Below are 21,463 nucleotides of genomic sequence, written 5' to 3'. Positions count from 1 at the left end.
CAATTTAAAAAAAAAGCAAGGAGAAAAAAAACCCCATAATCAAGTCAAAAGTGTATTCTGGATGGCAAACACATTTTTTTTGAAAAGGTCTTTTTAATGACTGCATTCTAAATCTCTCCATATCTACAAAGAAAAGGATGTGTTTAAAAAAGTATATATAAATGAAAGGATGTGCCTTTTCAGAGGCATGAAAGGTATCTACAGTGACTGCTTAGAAATTCTTTATATTAGAATATCTGTCCTGAAAGATACTGCATTGTGCTGGCATTATTCTTACGCTGCTTAAAACAATAAAGCCACATCATTTATGTCTGTTTTCAGACAGCAAGGCAATTTCATCTTCCTATTTTCCTCCTTTCAAATGAATATCTCTGATCATTGCACATTTTTTCTTCATCTGAAGGCGGACCACATGACCGTATTATGCCATTTAGTCAGTCACCACTCAAATTCCGTGTCCTAGTGCTTGTAGGTGATGCAAAATGAGTAAGTGCTTGCATGTGAAGTGTCATTAGCTCAGTGTAACAGTACGCATCCACAAAAGTGCTCCTAGCCTACCTTTTCTTCTTAAAGCTGATTTTAGGCTGAGTCTCATCAACAAAGCTGATGTCCAGCACAAGCCAGCACACCAAAATACAGCAGCCAAGTGCAGCATGGGGCTGGAATCCTAGAGCAGTTCTCCCACTGGTACAACGTCTCCCACAACAGAGGTCTAAGCAATTTCAGATCTAATCAACCTCCTACCATCGAGTGACACATGCACGGATGAGCTGAAAGGATTTTCACCACTTCCTTCAAGTTAATTTGAAGCAGTTTTAGAGTAGATTCCTCCCTCTAAGTCCACCTCCTTAGGAATTATTCCAATAGCCAGAGCTGCTCTTCCACAACTGAGTAGACTGACTGGATAACCTTTTGGATTAAAGCAAGCTGTGAATTGGAAGAGAATCTGCTTTTCTCGCAGCATTGTAAAATCCACGTTGGCCAGAAAAACTAGAATGAGATTTGAATACAGTAACAGCTAAACCACCTGCAATCTCCACTTGCAGCTGGTGCTCAATGCACATGAAGTTCAGCAGAAATCATTTGGAAAAGATTTCCAATACAGGCCCACAGGTATTTAGAACATTCATCAGTCTCACAGAACAAAGTGAAATAAGTTTCATGCATACCAAATAATCTTTTATTTATGGAAAGAGACTGATGGTTCAAGAGTTTGAATCCCATACTAAGATTAAGCTGTAGCTGAAGACATGTCAGTCTGCAGTCCTTGTTTGGACTATTCTACCAATTAAAAACCATCCCTCCCCATTTTTTCCCATCTCCTACTTCTTTTCTTCAGCCAAGCCTCCACTTTTTACATATCCTCATCTCCAAATATGCTTAAGAAAACCTGAGGTTATACAACTCTTTTAACTTCTGATACCCCAATTCAGTACTTTATCCCTGCTTTGAACGCTTCTAAATTAATACTGACACCTTTCCTATGCAAACACAAGTTCCCCACTTGGTTCTTGCCACTTTCTAGCACTGATACTTTGGTGGTAAGTTTTTTAAAAATAAAAAAATAGGGACAGGAATACATTTATGCAGGATTATATCTTTTAAACTGGAGAAAAAAGGGAATAAAAACATATTTCAGATCAGCATCTTTAAATATTCAATTGTACACCCAAAATACTTCTTGTGATAAATTAGCACTGTCACACATGGAAATACCATCTAAACTGCATTCTTATTTAGAAGATAGAACCAATTTTTTTCCTGCAACACAAAGCTGCTGTTAGATATTCCCCAAGTGGATCAGACTGGAAATGTTTCAGTCCATTCAATTTGTGAGCTAGAACAACTACCACCAATACTTCTTAGAAGTTCATTTACTAATAGCAGTGGACAAGTCAACAATATAAAATAGCCACTATTGTTTAATTCTGATTTAATGTCTCCAGCAGTAAGAGGAAAACATAAATCTTTCTGAAGGATTACATTTTTCAGACACAAAGGTAAACAAACAGAATGCATCATATATATACTTACAGTACTGTGAAATACAACACTGTGGCCTTTTCCTAAACTTTCTATATGTGCTGAGAGATTAAAGCAGATGGCTCGATGTCTTATAGCATCCAGTGTTTGTGCATCAAAGAAGTCATGAGGTCTTGCTGGAAAAAAAGGAAAAGAGATCCTTAGTGTTCAACACATTCAAAGCATTCAAACACATTCAAGCATGTAAATAGGTCTGAAGTGTAATTAGTAAATAATTTATCATTATGTCAGTAGCACTACCTTGTCAGAGAGCTGCAAACATTAATTTTACTGAGAGGGAGAAATTACTCCAAGAGAAGCTCAATTCAAGTTTGGTCAAAACACACTCCCTGTGGATGAAACAGCTATTTCCAAAAATGTAACTACGTTCACCTGTTTAAGTTTCAATAATGCTGAATAGTCAGGTGAAAAACTCCACACTATTACACATTTCTTTCTGAGTACATGTCCTTTGACTATTAGTAACATTTTTTAGCCAAGAAACACCAATTGCATCACATATTACCCTTTAATTTATAATGAGTAAAGCACAACTAATCCATCTGAGATTTTACAGCCAGTCTAAAACCAGCAGGCATTATCAAGACCTCTTCCTTTCAGAAAAGGACTTTTACAGTTAATTATTTCTTGAACAGTAAAAAGATTATTGAATTTTGATTTAGGGTGTAAAAGAAGGTCCATCAATTCTACACTAAAAGCACTTAAACTAAAAAATAACAAATTTACATGATAATAGAAATATTTCGCACTAAGGTTTTAAAATATACCATATAAAACTGTAATACCATTACATTAGCAAAAAAGTCTGAATGAAAATACTCACATTTTTGAGCCTTACTTGAGAGTAGTAATTAAATAACACAAAAATTAAAACTAGGAATTGGTATTACATTATCAACTATGTATTACCCTGAAATCTGCACAGTGATTCAAAGTTCTGCTGTCCTCATTTCAAACAGCTTCTATATTCCTGCATCCATTATTTCAAAATGAACTGCAAATTCCACTTAAAGCTAGCATTTGCTACACTCCTGGGGCTGATAGTTGGTAAGCATTCATCTGTACATTCTGTTCTGTCCCTGCTCCATCTCAGTTGGACACTGCCAATTAGGCAATCATCTCACTGCAGTGTTGTCTCGCTCTAAGTGGCAATGTAGGACCACAGCTCATGCTGCAGGTGGTCAGTGATGCAAGCATATAAATATTTGATAAATAAATATGAGCGACGAAAGGAGGGAGCATGGAAAGAAGGGGAAAAATAACAACCCCAAATTTTTGCTTTCTGTTTCATACAGCAAATTTCTCCAGGATTTAAAGTAGAAAACATTCAGCAAACTCAGAAGAAAGGGTGCAGTTTTTCAGAAGTGTGTGAATAATTTTATTTATTCTTTACTAGGTATTAGTGTTGTATTTTCTATGCATTTTTACTCTGAAAATTATTTTGAGGAATTGGATTTAAGTATCTTCCTTCCTGCTTAATAATACAAGTTCCAAGTACACATCAATTCCTTAAGTCAAGCAGATTAACATCATCCTACCATAACCTACCAAATGAAAATCCAAGCCCTACAGAACTAGCAGAGTCTTACTGTAAATTTCATGAACAGTAAGCTTCCTTATCTCTCTTATGTTCCTCCTGTGAACTCGATTATCGTGCTTGTTAATAACTACAGTGTCACCTTTGCAGTGGAAAAGCAAGTGACAATATTGTATTCAAGGTAGCTTCAGAATAGCAGTACTGTGACCTATTTCAGAGCTACACACTTTCAATAAATTTGGCTCTAAATGCCACTCTACATAAAGGAGGGAACATGTAAAAGGCAATCCAGAAGAGAAAGCAAGCCATGGACTCTAATCCTGAATTATTCTACATCAAAATATCTAAGACAAATAAGATCTCTATTGCACCATGAATGTAACCAGTTAAAAGGGTGCCACCAGTGAAACAAGCCTTTATGATAAAAGGCTGATTTTCAAACTTATAAAAACATGCATTGTTTACAGACAGGACAAAAGAAAACACTTTAAAATGGCAAGATGTTAAAAAACCAATTAAGTAACAGTAAAAATTCTCTTTATAGTTGAAGTTAGAAGACTGTATTCTCTTCACATATAGCCACAGTGAAGTCTCCTTTTTCATTATACATTCTCTCACAGAAGGGTGTTAGCCTTCAGATATAAAACAGAGGAAGCAAGTGTGTAAATTTGCTGTAATTAAACTATTAAGAATTTATACATGAGAGTGCTTCAGAGCACAGCATATACTGGCTATCAATTGTCAATAAATATTTAGTAATCCACTTACACCTCTAAAAAAAGCCAGGGTCTAACAAAACTACGAGGTAGAAAGAACATGCTGACAACATTTTTTTCCAGAGACAAAGTGTTTTGTGGTGCAACACCGGCAGTTTTTGTCAAATTATTATCTGCAAGTGATTTAAACAGATTGTCCACTATCAAATGGCATTTTGTTTTACATGCACTTCATTAAGTCCTTGTAACCCTACTTGCAGAGAACCTGGTACATATGTTAAACACCTCTCCTTTTGGGCACTTAAAAATACCTAAATATAAATCCAGGTTCTCAGCTTTATATACTCTTGACTGAAAACACTTAATGATGTTAATTGTGTTATTTTGGCTTCTTAGATAAGGGTTTTGCATTCCCCCATTCTTCTTGTAAAGACAAAACACACAAACTTGCACACTTCATTCTTTAACTAAAACCAAGCTAAGAAACAGAAAGACAAGCAAAACTGTATCAGCCCTTTGTCACGTTCACTTCACCAACAATAACCCATGCAGAGTTTGAAAGGAAAGCTGCCCATACTTGGCATTTTCAGAAAATGCCAGAAACTTTGGATACATTTCTGGGTCACATACCCTCTGGAGAAATACATTACAGTAGTCAGTTCCCAACTCAGTTAGAGATGATTTCTGCCTTAAGGCAAAAGTCTACAGCCAGCATTGCATTTGTCTCAAGAGGAAAGAAGATAAGAAATTGCTCAAGCAGCTGTCATTTTTCTTCCTATGCAACACTTGATCAAGACAGCAGACCATTCAAATACTACAGTCTGGTTTTTAACATCCCCACAATATTTATTATTTACATTTTTTGCCATAAATTCATTCATAAATTCTGCAGCAAATTCTTATTACAACTACAACATCTTAGCAGGTGATTTGAAGTGTTAATTATGAAGCTCTGAATTGAAATTTGTAAGTCAAATAATACAATGTTTATGAATTAATAATAAAATCCCAACCTGGAAAACTACTTCTGCATATAGTGGGGGGCGAAAATGAATTAAGATGCATTAAATCAGCCACCTAACAAAATCAGTATGGAGAAGCAAGGTAAGATGCATCTCAGAAACCTCTGAAAATGAAAATTTTGGAGTGACCAGTCTTAGACAACTGTATTTTGAGTAACACAAGTCAACAAATCACAACAATTCTTTAGGAACCTGCAATTATCTCAAGATGTCTCTCTCATTACATCTAAGATGAAAAAAGATACTGCAAAGTGAGCCCATAACCCTTCACTGACCAGCCTTCCCTTCTTGAACCTTCTCAACTACACAGATTTCCAGAGTGAAAGAGAAAGCTCTTTGAAAATCAAATTCTGAAAAAGACAGAAACAGTTTTCTAAATTCTTTAAATGCTGAATCAAAATTAGAGGAATTCTTGAAATCTCTGCTTTTAAGAAGTGTTTCACAACACAATTTGCTCATATATATTTTAAGAATACCCAGGCACACCCAGTGGCGCAGGAAACTTTTCAGAATTCCAGGGGACAATGTAACTTCCCAGGATATGCTTGTCTGCATTCAAGGCAGAAACATGACCACTGCTTCACAAATTTCCATAAAATTCCTTAAAACACAGGTGAGGTATTAAGAATAAATCACAATCATGATAAAGAGTAATCACCTAAGACCACTAATATGTGAATCCATTGTTGCAGTACCATTTGAATAACTGGTAACTGTATTTCTTCACAGGAAGAGAAAGATGGATACAGTTACAAGTTCTGCCACAGAAAGGTTCTGGAGAAGACAGACTGTGGACAGTATGAGATTTAAAATGTTGAGTGGTTCATAAAAAAAGGTATCTTGTGCTACTTTCCAATACTGTAAGAAAGACTTTGCACCACAAGTAAAAATTCATGTAGTTTTCTCTTCAGCCATTGACTTACCAGCAGAAAAAAATGTAAATGGGTTTTTTCGTGTCTCTAAAATGCAGGTGTCACAGTAACACTTTACAACTAGCAAATGGTCAGTTTGGTAGTGGAGAGTTGCACCCAAAACAATTATAAGCCAAAGTGACATATTTTAACAATTGCCAAATCTTTCCTAACTATTCCTGTAGATTAGAATCTCTACAGAAATTTGACATTTTATTAGTCTAATGCTAGGACAACCCAGGAATCAAACTACTAGATCCAAATGGACTAGAAGAGGTACTGGGTAAGTGATTATTTTTTGCTAGAGGAAACAGTTTTCACTTTAAATGACACATCACACCTCCCAGCACATTGGTTCATATAAAATTAATGAACACCAACTATGTGGAGACAGATTAAGAAAAACATAGCAAGTCAATTCCGCCCAAAATTAGATCTTGGTTATGCTCATAAAACTGTCATTAACATAATGAAATGTTGTGCTCAAAAAAGAGCTTATATAACACGCATTTATCTCTAATTTATATGAAGCTGCAATCTCTGTCTGAACTTCAGATCTCATCAGCACTATGCAGAACACTTTCCAACAGTAATATAGTCAGTAAACAAAAAGCGACTCTGAAATGAAAACCTTCTTTCAACTGGCAACTCCAATTGCTGCTCACGGGAAGTGGATCTTTCTCCTTAACCCACAGAGATCTACCCTGAAAAGGAGCACAAACAGAATCTGGAGCTGTCTCCTTCCCATCACAAGGAATGCCACCGCTACCAGAATCAAATATGCAGAGAAACCACCAGAGTGAGGAGGAACTTTCAATCGAAGACAAACCTTCCAAGAACTTGTGCGAAACACTTACGCAGTGATCGCCGTCTCTTGTTCTTTAGTTTTCTTCTTTTATTCATTCCAGCTTTAGATGGAGATTCCTCTTTGGCCTTTGGCTGGCTGGCAACTTTTGAAGAGTTCTGCTGGCTGAAGTGTGTGGGCACATGACGGGCAAGTCCTCCCTGAGACGCAAAGCTGGCATTGCACCCACCAACTACACACTAGTGAGAAAAAACAGAACAATGGGATCAGTGGCTGTATGGCACAGGAGCTTCAGAGATCTTGCTTTCACTTTTCTGGCTCAGCTTCCGACACACTAAAGCAAAACCAAATTCTTAATAAACATGCAATTCTTAAAAAGAAAAACAAAAACATATTTTGAAATAAATTTGTTTGAAGTTTTCAACTCCCTATAATTATTTCATGATATGATGCTTTTTATGCCATACTGTATTTTATATTGTATAGCATAAAATTAATCTCAAACAACACACTGGCAAACTTTCCACAGAAAACAGAGGCTTCTGAGGACTTTCCTCTTCATAGACCAACACTCCCTTGCCTTTCAAAATACTGCACTGTTACTGTTTCTCAACACCTCTCCAATGTTCTGTATTTGTAACTTCTCTAACATCCTCCTTTCTTGTGACAAGGCAGAAGCAACAAATACATCCTTAAACTTGAAACAGCTGAATGCTCTTTGTAAATGCTGTAAGAAGTCAATGAACAGCTGTCTTACAGTTCTGTCTCAAACTAATTTCAGTAAAGTTGTAGTAACAATTATTTATGAATTCATTTTGGGATGCTACCATTACTTCAGGAGCATTTGAGGAAGTTCTCATTTAAAGGAAATGTCCTCTCTCAACAGAAAAATAAGATCCAACAATAATCAAGCAGAAACACACAAACTGAATGATAGCAGCAACTAAGCTTGTACTGGCTACAATTACTGTTATTTTTATAGGTATCTGGTTCATATTTACAATTATTTCATTTGCAAAATAACTATTTAAATTACACCATTGGAGAGGGAAGCACAACCCTTTTCTATTGTGCTCTGAGCTTACAAGGGTAATAAAAAAGTGATTTTAGGATATGCATTCCACCACTGGCTGCAATTAGTTGTGTATCCATATGATTGATTTTACTGATCCAGACAATAGCAGTAGGACAAATGAGTGGTTCAAAAAAAATAGGTAGCAAAAAACCTATCACCTGTAAACCACTGGAAAGTTCTCCTCCTTCCACATCTGTTTGGCTCCTTCCTTTCCTTCCACTGATTCTCAGCTCTTTTACCTGCCTCTCTTCCTAACATCTTCCTTCAAAGCAAACTAAAGAGCAGCTCCAACAGGAGTTTGGGAATAAGTAATGCTGCTGCAACTATGGACATAGTGCTAAGTTTGAAGGCTAAGGATGAATTTCCAAGCTTAGAGTAACCTGCCCCAAGCCTGCACATTCAATTGGAAGACAAGAAAATAGCTTTAGAATGCCACATGTTCCACTTTTTGCCCCTAAACCCCATCTGTAATGTTTTCCAATGGTGGTTGCAGAACTGAAAAGTCTATTTCTGCTTCAGACTTAGCAAATGGTTTTCCAAGCTCAATAGTAAAATATAATGTCCACTAATAAAAAAAACTGTGCTGTCCTCAATAGCCTAATACTTGCTACAGGACTAAAACTATGTACGTAGATTTCAAGACAGTAAAAGGCAAAAAATGAAAGGATGTTTTTCACCTTTTTTTTGATGTGTTTGTTGTGTTTTTTTAAAGGGAAGAGTTCTTAGAAGGAGGTAGGGAAAGTTTTCTAAGTATTGAGCTAAGTCAAACATAAAATTCCCTGACAAAAACCTTGGAAACCTTCACACTGTATTTGTTCCTCCCTGTCTCCACCACTAATAAGCATCTTAAGAATTGTGAAGATTTCTACCAAAATTCCCCCTATGCCTTTTTACCTTGCCCTATAATTTCCCATGTTCAAACAACAGCAATATTGTTTATTTATATTGTAGTGACTCACAATGGAAGAAATCCCAGCACACTGTGAATCCCAACACACTCTGGATGCAGATCTCATTTACACTACGGTAACACTCCAACACAACTTTCGTTACTTTAAATTAATACAGAACATTAAAATTCACACTTACACAACCACAGGATGGCTTGGGTTCAATAGGCCCTTTAAAAGTCATTCAGTTCCAAGCCTGCTATGGTTGGTAAGGCCAGCACCTACTAAATTAGATTGCTAAGCCCCATCAACCCAACCTTGAATCCAAACCACTTTTTAAAGATGATTTAACTCACAATCAACAGATATGTGTACAATGCATGTGTGAAGTAGTTTAATCATTTTTGCTCTCCCTTTTCTTTGTCCCTGAAATAGCTGTCTTGCCCATAACAGCAGCTTCACGTATCTAAGACCGAAAATCTAAATTTAGGATTAACTTTCACTAATGTGCTCCTGACTTCAGATTCCAGCTTTTTCTGATCATACAAACACTGACAGAAAAAAAAAAAAGCTCAAAAAAAGCCCATATCCTGAAATTCAGTCACACTGAGAAATCAAAATTTTGGTTTTACCAATGCCTGCTAGAGGTCAAAAATAACCTTAAGCCATGGTACAGTGCACGCATTACCGTATTCCAAGTTAAATATAGTACCAAAAAGGCAATACCTTCTGGAAAAAAGCACAAACTTTGTGTCAGGCACTTTTCTAAAACTTTTCAATACATAACTGTATTTCTTGTCAGATGGGACACATCGTTTTATGACAAACTGCAGGTTGACTCATGACGTCGTAACTTAATCTTTTTCTTGTCGTATAAAGAGCAAAGAATCACAGATATTCTATGTGGATTATCTACAATCTAGAGAAGATACCACTAACTTTTCTTGCTCTACCCAAAATTTACTTTCGAAGTCCCCAAACCAACATCCTTAGATCATCATTATCTGCAACTTGCAACTACAAATTGTCTTTTTCCAGAAAGCGCATTAGTAGACTACAGCCACAGTACAAAATATTTGCAGAAATTATTACATTCAGATTTTGTGTACTTTGAGACTACCTGATCATGTCTTCAAATCAACAGCTGATAGATCAAAGATGACAGAGAACACCTTTGTAGTAGACAGGAAATAGCAGAAGAGGAGAATGAAAAAATCTTACCTGTTTTTTCTTTTTTTCTCTAAAATAATATATCCAGCAATCCGTTACTAATGGGTAAAGTCTCTTCTCTCCAAAGATAAAGGAGCAGTTCAGGCTGTCACTTCAGGATCTCTGGACGGTAAGTCACACCAAATCAGCTTCCCACCAGATAATTATATAGCTCTAGAGGGCTTCTAATAAATCAAACTCAACTACTATGCACAACTTTAAACCAATCTTTTCATTTTTCCCCCAAAACCTAAATCTCAGAATTTTGCATTCAATTTGAAATACAACAGATTGGGTCCGGATTGGTGGATATGTTACTTCAAGAGAAAGTAAGTAAACATGTAAGAAGTTTAATTTCTCCAGTGTACCCATACCCACCATTATTAATGGGCAGTAATGACCAGTGACTTTAACAAACAGGATACAAAAGTATCTAGCAATACAGATTTTTGTTCTAAATTCAAAATAACCAAATCTCCTATTCAATATGTAATTTTTTTCTAGTAAATCTGACAGTAATAGTTTAGACATCTGGATAAACTTTCTTGCTGTCTCAACATCTGAGTGTTCAGGCAGAGTGCCTTTACATTTTACATCTGCAGTGCTCTGATGGATAGAAGATATTCCGCCAAGAGAGTAACAGACATGAATTCCCAATGAAGACTGAAGCTGCTTGCTTGTGTTTTCTGGATTTCACCAAGCATTACTCTACTGAGAGTTGTATCAAATGCAGTCACCCCTTCATAAATTCTGGAAGTTACGGGTAGCACCAAACTTCATTTTTGTTACTACTTTCTTCCCCCATTTTAAGGAGAAGCCTGCAATGAACCTGAGCGCTACCTTTCATTGTCATTGAAAGCATCTACCCCACAGGAACAAACCTTGCATGACTCCTCTTAAACATGAAGAGCATACCCACTGGAATGTATGTGAAAACAGCTGCTAGCATTCACACATGCAACTTTCATAGAGTCACTTAGGTTGGAAGAGACCTTTGAGATCATCAACCCCAATCCTAATGCTATATGCAATTATTTTGCATAAAATCTCCCACTATTTTGTGCTCATCACTCATTTGTCCTTTAATTGTGCTCAACATCTTAAGAGTTAATTTGATGTGTCTTCAAGTAGCTTTCAGTGCCAAGTAATACTTGATTTATTTATTTTTGTCCCTGCACACCAGAAACCATGCTGGAAAACGCAGGGTGTCACAGCTCCTGTAACTATTCCAATACTTGTTACTTGTAACAGCCAAGTTTAGGAGGAGAAAGATGGAATATCTTCATTCACTTCTTTTCAACTTGCCAAAGAGAGTTTGTTGAAACCAGGATGTTTTCTAACTCAGCAGATTATTCCTCTACATCCTGTCTATGAGGTCTGACAGCCAAGTTGCTGAACTCTCTGCATGCTGATGATACTCCACCCCTGCATGCTGATGATACTCCACAATATTCCACCAGTTTCTAAAAAGCTGCAATATTATGTAATAAGAGATCTAAAAAAGACTAATGTTGAGGGTTTTCTCTCTCAACTCTGTCTGTAAAATCATACACAAAGACAAACATACTAAATGTCTTTGGAGAGAATACCTGTATTCAATGAATGTCTCCAATGACAAAAAAGAATATTAAAAGTATTGGCTAAAACCAGACTGTAAAGGAGATGACTCAGAGATGAGCTGGATGTACGCTACCAAGAAATTGCCCCACAGAAAAAAGGAGCTAGCATACCAAAGGTCTCAAAAATAGGTATCCATAAGGAAATTTACCTTTTCTGTGACACAGGTACTGCAATATTCATGATGAGAGGGACACACTAAGCCACACAACCAGGGAAAAAGCAGGATAAACTTATGAAAGTATGACCCATTTTGCCTTTGCAATTTAGAAGTGGGTTCATTTCTGTGACAAATGAACTGAACAGTCACATGGCTGATAGGAATGAATGGAAAGGGCAGGTAAAACCCACAAAGACTTTTCAATAGGAAAGCACAACAACTCATTTAGAGCTGAATGGAGCTTTTAGTCAAACACAACTCCATGTGCATCACAAAAAGGGGATAATTAAACCCAAAATGTACAACTACATAAAATGAGTCAATTTGCAAGCAAAAAGGAGGACTAGACAGGGATATATCCTCCAGTGCAAAAGAGAGTTCTGCTTGAGACAGTCCCCAATGCTTTTCAATTTAAGAAAATACATTTCTCTCTTATTTTCACTGGAAATGTACAAATATATTAATCTGTGACATACTTACTACTCTCTTCTGGTCACTACATGATACATGAAGTGTTCTTTTACCTTCACAAAAGTAAGATTTCCATGCTTTTAGTTGTCATTTTCCTAGCTAATATTCTTTGCTTTTCTTTAAAACATCCTAAATAGCAGTTCTTCAGACAACAGCATAAAGCTATACTATTTCCATTACCGCTTCTTACAGCTTTCCTCAAAAATCCCAACATTATTTTTTAACTAAAATACTGAATGCCTATTTTCTGCAAGTTTTCTAAAATGACGGATCCCTTCCTTTTATGCTAGGACTCAAGTATATTCTCACGAAGCAACTGAAGTTTCATTTACAATTTAGGTTTTGGGAGATATTTTGTCTGCAGTAATTATCAAGAACAAGAAGTCTTTAAACCAACTCTGACTTCAAAAAATCTGGCTTTCCCTGAAAGGTGAGCAATTAAGATTTATGAGACGCTAAATGCACCAAATGGACATATTGGCTCCATTTTTGACTGACTGCCACAAAACAATTAATAAAAGGCTGTTCTTGGACTGGTCAAGACTAATATTCAACATTTCAAGTGTTTTTCGTATCAGAGAGTAGATTTCTAAAGTTAGCATTAAAAAAAGAAGCAAATGAAGAAAAGGAGCCAGTTAATTAATAGATTGCCATTACAGACACTCACATACTTGGCTACCTCATGTGAGCCCTGAAGCCGATCTCAGCATAAATGACAGGGGAACAAAAGATGTTACAAAATTCTACTCAGACCACAATTATCCTCCATTCAAAGCTCCCAGGAACTGATTGAGAAATACAGGGGTAAAAAACAAACAGAGGGACTCAAGACAACAGCAGGAAAAAATGCTGCAGTGACACACACTGAGGCAGGATGATTAACTACTGCAACCCTCGAATGTTTTGTTCTCTCCCTCACTATAACCAGAAACTACACAAATCAGCTGGTGGAACAACAGATATTGAACACAAGATGATTATTATCATAAACAACTGACGATAATTTTAGGGCTCTAGCTGTAACCAGCCTAGCCAAAAAAAACTAGGATACCAACTGAAACTGCCTTTGCTAAGTAACCCTGACAGAGTCAAAAGTACTACTGGTGTTTCGGAGCTATGCCCACCTCTCCAACCCAATGTCTCTAAAATTGAGTTTCTTCGATTTAGACCAAGTAAGAATACACATTAAGCTATTAAAAGACTTTCATCCAAGAACAAAGCTTGTCATTATACTCTGAGGTAGACAAAATATTTAATTTCAAAATAGAGAAAACCTAAGGTACAAGCTTCCTCTGGTAACTGGTGGTTGCTTTCTTTACTACTACTATTGCTACTACTACTACTACTACTGTTATTATTATTATTTTTATTATTAATCAGAGATTAGGATTTAAGATTTGATCAGTTCCTGGAACAACCATATCTGAAAACTTGCAGGGATCTACAATCCTTATGCTATCCTGCCAAGAGCATGCTGAACTCATTCCTTTCAGCACAGGGTATGACAACCTCAAACCCCATTTTCCTGTGGTTACTTATTCTGTGAGTCAGAAATTTTCAGTCTAAACTACACAGTTCAGTATGGAAAAAAAAAATCTGTTTATTAAAAAAAATCTTCTTCACGTGCGATGAAATGCACTATTTTTACTTTCTCGGTTTTGAGTTTAATTTTGTTTTGTTTTCTGTCATATCTACTAATAAAACCTATACAGGAAATGTAACTACAGAAAGACACCACTGTAAAAGAAAAGTATTTTTAGTAATAAAGCTGCCTTAAATAGAATTTTTAGAAAGTGGAAGATATTACCTGAGGAGAAAGTGAAGGAAGACAGGGACTAAAACTTGGTGGGGTTGGGGAGTAGGGGAGAAGGAGGTATAAAATTCTACCTAAACTTCAAAAAAAACCCCAAACCCTATTTCATTTCCATATCCTACATGGAAGAACTTCAGTCTGAAGTAGTGTGGGTGGGACTTACCATCAAGTGATCCAGGACTGACAGCTATGAACTGCCCCAACTGTATCCATAAGAGGATGAAGCAACTCATTAATAACGGATTGGTGGATATGGGAATGATAAACACTACTATACCTAGAATTGCAGGTACAGATTAAGGGGAGAAAGAAAGAGAAAGTTAGAAAATACTGCGCAGGAAATACAGTCTGCTCAATGGTCCTGCATTCCTGCCTTCCTTATTCTTTTCAGAGAAGTGAACCATAAATAGTCACTGACAGTGTTTCTACTGAATTTAACAAAAGCAGCTCTTACTCAAGCGCAGAATGTGCACCATCAGACATGATCCAAAATTTAACGTGCAAGTGTGAAGTATGAGAGGAAATATCTCACTGTTACACTGTAAGCAGCTGAACTGGAAAATGCACAAACCCCCTGAACTTTAGCACTATCCAGTTTTATACTCCCTGCCATTTACAGATTAAAAGAAACAGGGATAGAGAAGCAACAACAGCTTCTTCACCTGCTTTCATAAAAGAACAGGACCTTTGGGCACTATTACTGCAAAGAAGAAAGCTCAGCTCACTTTTTAAGAAATCCTCCTGTGATGGTATTTTTCAACTGACATATTGTTTTAGGAAAAAGAGAATTTTTCTAAAAATAAGAGATGATGTATGTTACAATGAACCTTACCTTGAAAGGTTTGTCCCCACTGTGTGTCAGCATATGCCTCTGCAACCAACTTTGACTTGTTGAAGGTGTGTTATATACTTTGCAACCTTTCCACAAGCAAACAAACACCTAATAGAGTAAAAATGTGGTAAGTTACACAAGTCAGAGAAAACAGTAAATAAAAAAATCACATTAGCAAAGAAGACTTTTTTCACAACACTTCAAAGAATTCTGAACAATAACCATTTATTTTGAAACACACTTCTCATATCTCACCAAGGAAAAAATAATTACAACCCCAAGTATTCAATAAAAACAGGTCACTGTAATAAAATACCAACAGACAGATGCTCCTGCAGATAAACACAATCGAGAGCAACAGGATCTGCTGTATTTGGGTTTGCACTCAGTATCTGTATCCACCAGATACGGAGACAGATCATTTTTAAATTATAAATTTGCATTTTCTGGGCAGTAGTTATAGAAATAAAATAATTTACTCTCATAAGCAATTAACTTTATTCCTTAAGCAGGAAAAAGTAAAAACTGTTAATTGCAATGCAGTTGTTCATATACTGGAGTTTTGTACTCTGGAATACCAGATAACTCTAGTTAGGGCCTTATATTCAATTCCTGATGAAGGAAGCTACCATTTCTCATAGGATTCAAAATCTATGGGTGTTTTGTGATTCCAGTGTACAGAACAATCACATGCACAATAGTGCATTAAGGCGAGCAGAACTTACTCATGCTGCTTTTCTCTCTCCTCTCATTGTGTTTATCTGTAACTGAGGGAATAAAAAAGCTCAATGAACTTGCCTTTCATTAGAATTTCCTCAACAGGTCTGTGTGTGAAGGGAGGTAAAGCCCTAATTTGTCGCAGCAAAATAAAGTTCCCAGGAACAGCACTGTCCATAATACAGGTTCTCAGAAATGCAGGAAACTAATTGGATTTGAGTTTCTTGTTCTCTTTTGGAGAATAAAAACCCTCAGCCTTCAAAAGATTGTATTTTCAAAATGAAAAAGCAGCCACGGGAGTTCTACACTCTTGCTGTATAATAGATACATAACCCAGCCTTACTCAGACAAAGCTGGAAACCCCTCAGTGTCTGTGTGACTGATCCAGACCTACTGACCCAAGGCCCAAGCCCCTAAACCTTTGGGGTCTGCCACTCCTCAGTTCTGAGATCCCCCAAAGCCACAGAACTGGAACTTCTGAGATTCCTGGCTCTGCAACAGCTCCATAAGTGTCCCAGCATTTCCATCAGCAACTGCAGACTGCAGGGCACTTGGCAAAGGTGTGTTACTGTGAAGTTACAGATGGTGGAAATACAAGGGCTTGGGTTTGCAACCACCCACCAGAAGTCCAGGCAAGGCTTCTTGGGAATCCCTGTCAAAAAGCTGAACCCAAAATATTTCTGAAATAACATCTTTCAGAAGCAAAACTGTTTTGTCAAAAAGTTTCCCAGGCTCTTCATGGATGTATCTGGTTTGGACTGGAGCCATGACCTCGGTATTAGCTGGAAAAAATACATTTTACCATGCAAGGATGTTAATCCTACTCCCTTCCATTCTCAATAAGTAGCTACTAACCCCCACTTTTCTTCAAATTTAGAGTCATTGCAGTTAAGTAAGATTTGAAATCCCATCAAAATGCCAACACAATTTCCAACACACTTAAACACCTCACCGGCAGGTGGCAGACAAATCCCTGAAACAAACCCGCCAGGATCCATCCCCCTTCCACATCACCACGCTGGAAATTCTCAAAAAATAAACTGACTCCAGTAGAGGGATTCAAAAGTGTGAACTGAATGCAACAGTTATTAGACATTTCGTGCTTCCAACAATCTCCTCTTTCAATTATACAAATACAGACCAACATTTTCTAAATAAAAATAACCACAAATCATGTCACACGAAATGTAAGTGACAAGAAATAAATACAGAATAAAAGCCCCTTCCAGGCCCTTTTAAGAAATGTAAAGGAGTCATGGATGGGATAACAAAGATCCAAACACACCTTATTCATTTCATTGTTTCATCCAGGTTTCATGTAACACTTTTGTACACCTGTGGACAGAACTTAGAAATCATCTCATGGATGGCTAAAAAGCCACTACACTGGATGGATGATTCTGCTTAGATACTGGACTGAAAAAAGCCATCAAATATGAAGCTGAAAAGTTCAATCATGCCAAAAAATATTAGCTAAATACAGCCAGAGTCACAGCTGTCTCAGTGACACATTTACATAATAAATTATTTAAAGTAATGCAAATTAGCATTTTATTTAAGTTTCTTATTCATTGAAGATAAAGTGTAACAGTGTAACATTTTTCTTCTGAAGAAGTGATAGAACAAAAAGTCAAAAGATAACAACTATTCTACTTCAAGAACTGATATTATCTCTCCCAGAAATTGAAGAGCTGCAACATACAGTGCCTAAGGCAGGCAGATTGCTTGTGCTGGATGTAAAGGTAGTTTACATGATATATTCCAGGCATCAGAGGTAATCTGGGAGCTTGAAGATGGCAGGCAGTTAAGTACAGAATTGAAATTACTCTACTAGAAGGTGTTTTTAAACATTAAAATTGAGACCAATTATCATTTGACCAGGGATTAGACTGGAATTTACATGCTTATATATGCAACTCAATTTAAAAAAAAAAAATTAGATGTAATTATACAGAAGGTAAACTTGCCATCAGTATTACACAGAGAGCTGTTTTGTTAAGACTTTGTACTCTTGAGTCAGTCTTACATGTTCCCTGTTATACATTCTGGATATATTTTACCTGTAGTGAGACTCCACTGGTAACAGTAATTAAGATGTGACTTCACCTGCGTTCACATGCAGGAACACAAGAGTTTTAAGAAAATGAATTCCAAGTGTAAGCACTTAAAGATACACCAACAGCTTCAGGATGTTGAGAAGTCAAGACACTATCAAAACCCTGGTAGTCTCAAGTAATTTACTGGAAAGAATTGACTACATTCTTAAAGTAAGGCCACTAAATCTGCTGCCACTAGTTACAAAGCTGGTATTTCGAAACAGAAAATTTGCTACTGTCATTCAAGAGCAAAATATTGGCAAATACGAAAGAGGGAAAACCCAAAAGTAACACCAACCCCTCCTCGCTGACCATCCACATGTATGGAGCGAATGTGATCCGCCAAATCCGGGCTGGAGCTGAAGCAGGCGTGGCAGTGATCCCAACAACAGTTATAGGCAATGCTTTTGGCAGAGGAGGCAGGAACTCCCTGTCCATTCATCATGACTGGAGTGGAACGTCCACTGGAAATTGTGCTGTCTACATCCATGATAGTGCTGCTTATGCTGCAAGACAAAAAAACCCCAAAACTAAATCAAAGTTCGCATTTGTTGCATGTTAACAGATCAAATAAAAACTGTAGCTCCTTTGTTTCAGATATATTTAGACAGGTTGTAAAGAAAATCTTACACCATTTTTTTGTTTATTGTGGTTCATCACTTTATTAATAAATGTACAGTTAGGAAACAGCTACTATTACTCAACAGTGTAACTTCTGGACACTGGGAACAAAAGGGAGGAATGAAAAATCCTCAATATATTGAGCCCAGCATCCCCTGCCAACACTAGAGCCTTTAAAAGAATACAGCACTTCAATTCTACATAAGGTTTAAGGTACTCCCACACGGCCCCAGCATAGTATCCATCATGTGCATGGTCTAAACTAATGCTTTTTGTTTTCGTTTTTCAAAACGTTTTCCAGAGAAGCCAGAATCAGCAGAGGAAATCTGTGGCCAGCAGGGGTCACTTGCATCAGCCTTTCTGCTCTGTACCTTGGCAGATACAGAGACAAGCATCAAATGGATCAGAAAAAACTTGCAGAGAGTATGCTCTTTCCATATATAAGCAAAAAGTATGGAGATGGATGCTCTTCCTCATTAAATAGCTACTGATACACCCTTTTTAATCTTGTTAACCTGCTCAGTTGCCTTGAGGGCCTTTATGTTTTTCTCTTCCACAAAGCCACAGTATTATAGAACAGCTCATCTTTGACAGAACCTCAAAAGACCAGGTGGTCAAATCTGCTTAAACAGGAACGAGTGAGATCAGATTGCCTCTGGTCTTGTCCAGTGGAGTTGTTCATGGGTGTGTTCAAAGGCTGGGACTTCTGCTACCTTTCTGAACAATTTTCTCAATGGCTGACTAACCTTGTGGGGAAGGGGGGAAGTTTCCCAACATCTCATCAGAATTTCCAGTGTTGCAACTTCTGTCTCTTGTCTCTCATCCTTGGCAGCTGCAGGGTTGAGATGACTCTGCCTTCTCCATTGTAAAACCTCCCTATCAGATCACTGAACACAGAAAAACCCTGCCCTCCTCCTCCCAAAACTGAAGAAAACACGCACAGAGCTTCTCTGTGTACTGCATCTGCTTCAGCACCCTAACCACCTCGGAGAGCCTCCACCAGATCCTCTCCAGTATGTGTGCAACTGGGATATGCTAAACCACTCTCTGCCTTTAAGGTACAGGTGCTGTTCCTTATTTTTACCATCACTGTCTACATGCCCAGTATTGTTCTATTACACACTGAGATGAATGAAAAACAACACCACTAGTCAGTATCTGAAGATACAATTAGCATGTTTGCTCTTCTGTTGTAGAAGTCTCTACTAGTTATTTCTCACATTACCTGTATCTTTTTTTAATCACTACTGTGCTAGCAAGTTTTTTCCGTGATAGATTTTAAAATAATCACAGATATTTGGTAGATTAGATTTCCCATTCTCACCCACCATGTAGACTCCACTACATTTATCAATAAAAAGTGACTTGCCTTAGTCTAAATAACAGATTCCCTTTAGCAATGCTCCCAGTTAAGCCTCAGTTTTAACTACCCTGAGTGACTTGGTTTCACAAGCAAACTCTTATTTCAAGATATGCCAGCAACGTAACATATCCCAAGCACAGACCCCTTAAAATCTTCTTCCAACTCATTTGCCTCCACCAGATATTAGAACTGACCAACTATTCTTAGGCCTTTGTCTTCCAAGTTAAAAAGAAAGTTTTAGAGACCTTTTCAACAGCTTTCTGCTTTAATGAAGGTATATCAAATATACACTTCCTAAATGCTACACAAACACCACACGCCTTTCTTCCACCCCCCTCCCAATTTCAAACAAGGTCTATCAATTTAGAAGGCACAGCTCCTACCCATGGAAGTCATACAGGCTATTTGCTGCTACACAACATATTTCCATGTGTCCATTATTTTTATTTTCTTCCCTTTTCTACACTCTGAATACACAGAGCTTTCCACGATCCCTCCCCATGTCTCCCTTCCCCCCCCAGTAATTTTGATTCCTTTTATGACATACAACCTCCCAATCTGTCACTACCAAATAAAAAAAAATTCCACTGGCCCTTAGCTGAATCTCCCAGCCCCAACAGCATTAACAGCCACTAACTACACGTATTGTAACAGCGTTTTAGGATCCCTGTAGGAAATTATCAGAAGCCTTACATGCAAAACCTGTTACAAGTAATCCTAATTTTTCCACTGTGCCAGGCTCACAATAGATGCAATTATGGGACTGACATCTCCTCCTTCCTCAACTGATGCCTAGGCCAAAAATTATCCCCAAAAATGAAGTCTGTAAAACTGCACTGTGAAAGCAAAATTTACCAACAGGATGATAGGAAAATTGAGTAATTAATTACAGTTACTTGTGCCACTGTCCTGCCTCCCCCTTGGTTTAAGCTATCCAAATACAGTTTTTCTCAAAATCACACTTGTAAGTAGGTTTGGACACACAAAATGGCACAAAGCCCAACCACTTCTGCCACAGACAGTGCTGTTACACGGATCAGTGGTCCCGACAGGAAGCTGCTTAGCCAAGGATGGCAAAGCACTGCACATACAGTGCTCGTGCAACAGCTGCCTCACACCAACCCAGGTCGATAAGTAACCCTGCCCTTCTCACAGCTGACAGCTACCAAAGGAAACTGCTTCCCAGATACTTTCAGGAGGAGTTCAAGCTTCAAAGCTATTTACTCTCAGTACGAGTTTCTACACCCACAGACAGCACTAGGTCCATTCTCACACACCCCACAAACAGTACAAGGAAACTTCTGACTGAGAGGAGCGGTGCTGGTGACCACAGGGCAGAGTATGAGGGGTACTCAATACAGTTCCTTGGATTTACAGTCTAGTTTTAAGTGGGAAAGCAATGAGAAAACATAACCCTGAACAAGTTCTGTGAAAGCATTTTGGGGCAGGGGAGAAGTGCACCCTCACGCAGGTGTGTGCATATGTGTGGTTTCTCTGTTTCACAGGCATGAAAATCTGCTTAACTCCTCTAAGAAGAGATTAAAAAAAACCCTGAAAATGATCAA

The 21,463-nt window shown here is 37.6% G+C and overlaps 1 protein-coding gene across 3 annotated transcripts in view; it reads right to left on the bottom strand.

Annotated features, from left to right (window-relative positions):
* AEBP2 (AE binding protein 2) overlaps positions 1-21,463 on the bottom strand; it is a 43,257-nt gene that overhangs the window by 6,806 nt on the left and 14,988 nt on the right. For all 3 annotated transcript variants that reach the window (XM_082280027.1, XM_082280028.1, XM_082280029.1), the window contains exons 2-5: positions 18,213-18,420; positions 15,102-15,209; positions 7,087-7,273; positions 2,035-2,159 (exon numbers count right to left, since the gene is read on the bottom strand). In XM_082280027.1, the coding sequence (XP_082136153.1) occupies positions 2,035-2,159; positions 7,087-7,273; positions 15,102-15,209; positions 18,213-18,420 (628 nt within the window). The remainder of the gene's footprint in view (positions 1-2,034; positions 2,160-7,086; positions 7,274-15,101; positions 15,210-18,212; positions 18,421-21,463) is intronic.

This window comes from Coloeus monedula (genome assembly GCF_965178545.1).
Source record: "Coloeus monedula genome assembly, chromosome: 4".
Taxonomy (NCBI): Eukaryota; Metazoa; Chordata; class Aves; order Passeriformes; family Corvidae; genus Coloeus; species Coloeus monedula.
The sequence above is the reverse complement of the archived record's forward strand: the minus strand, read 5'-3'. Positions and strand labels throughout refer to the sequence as shown.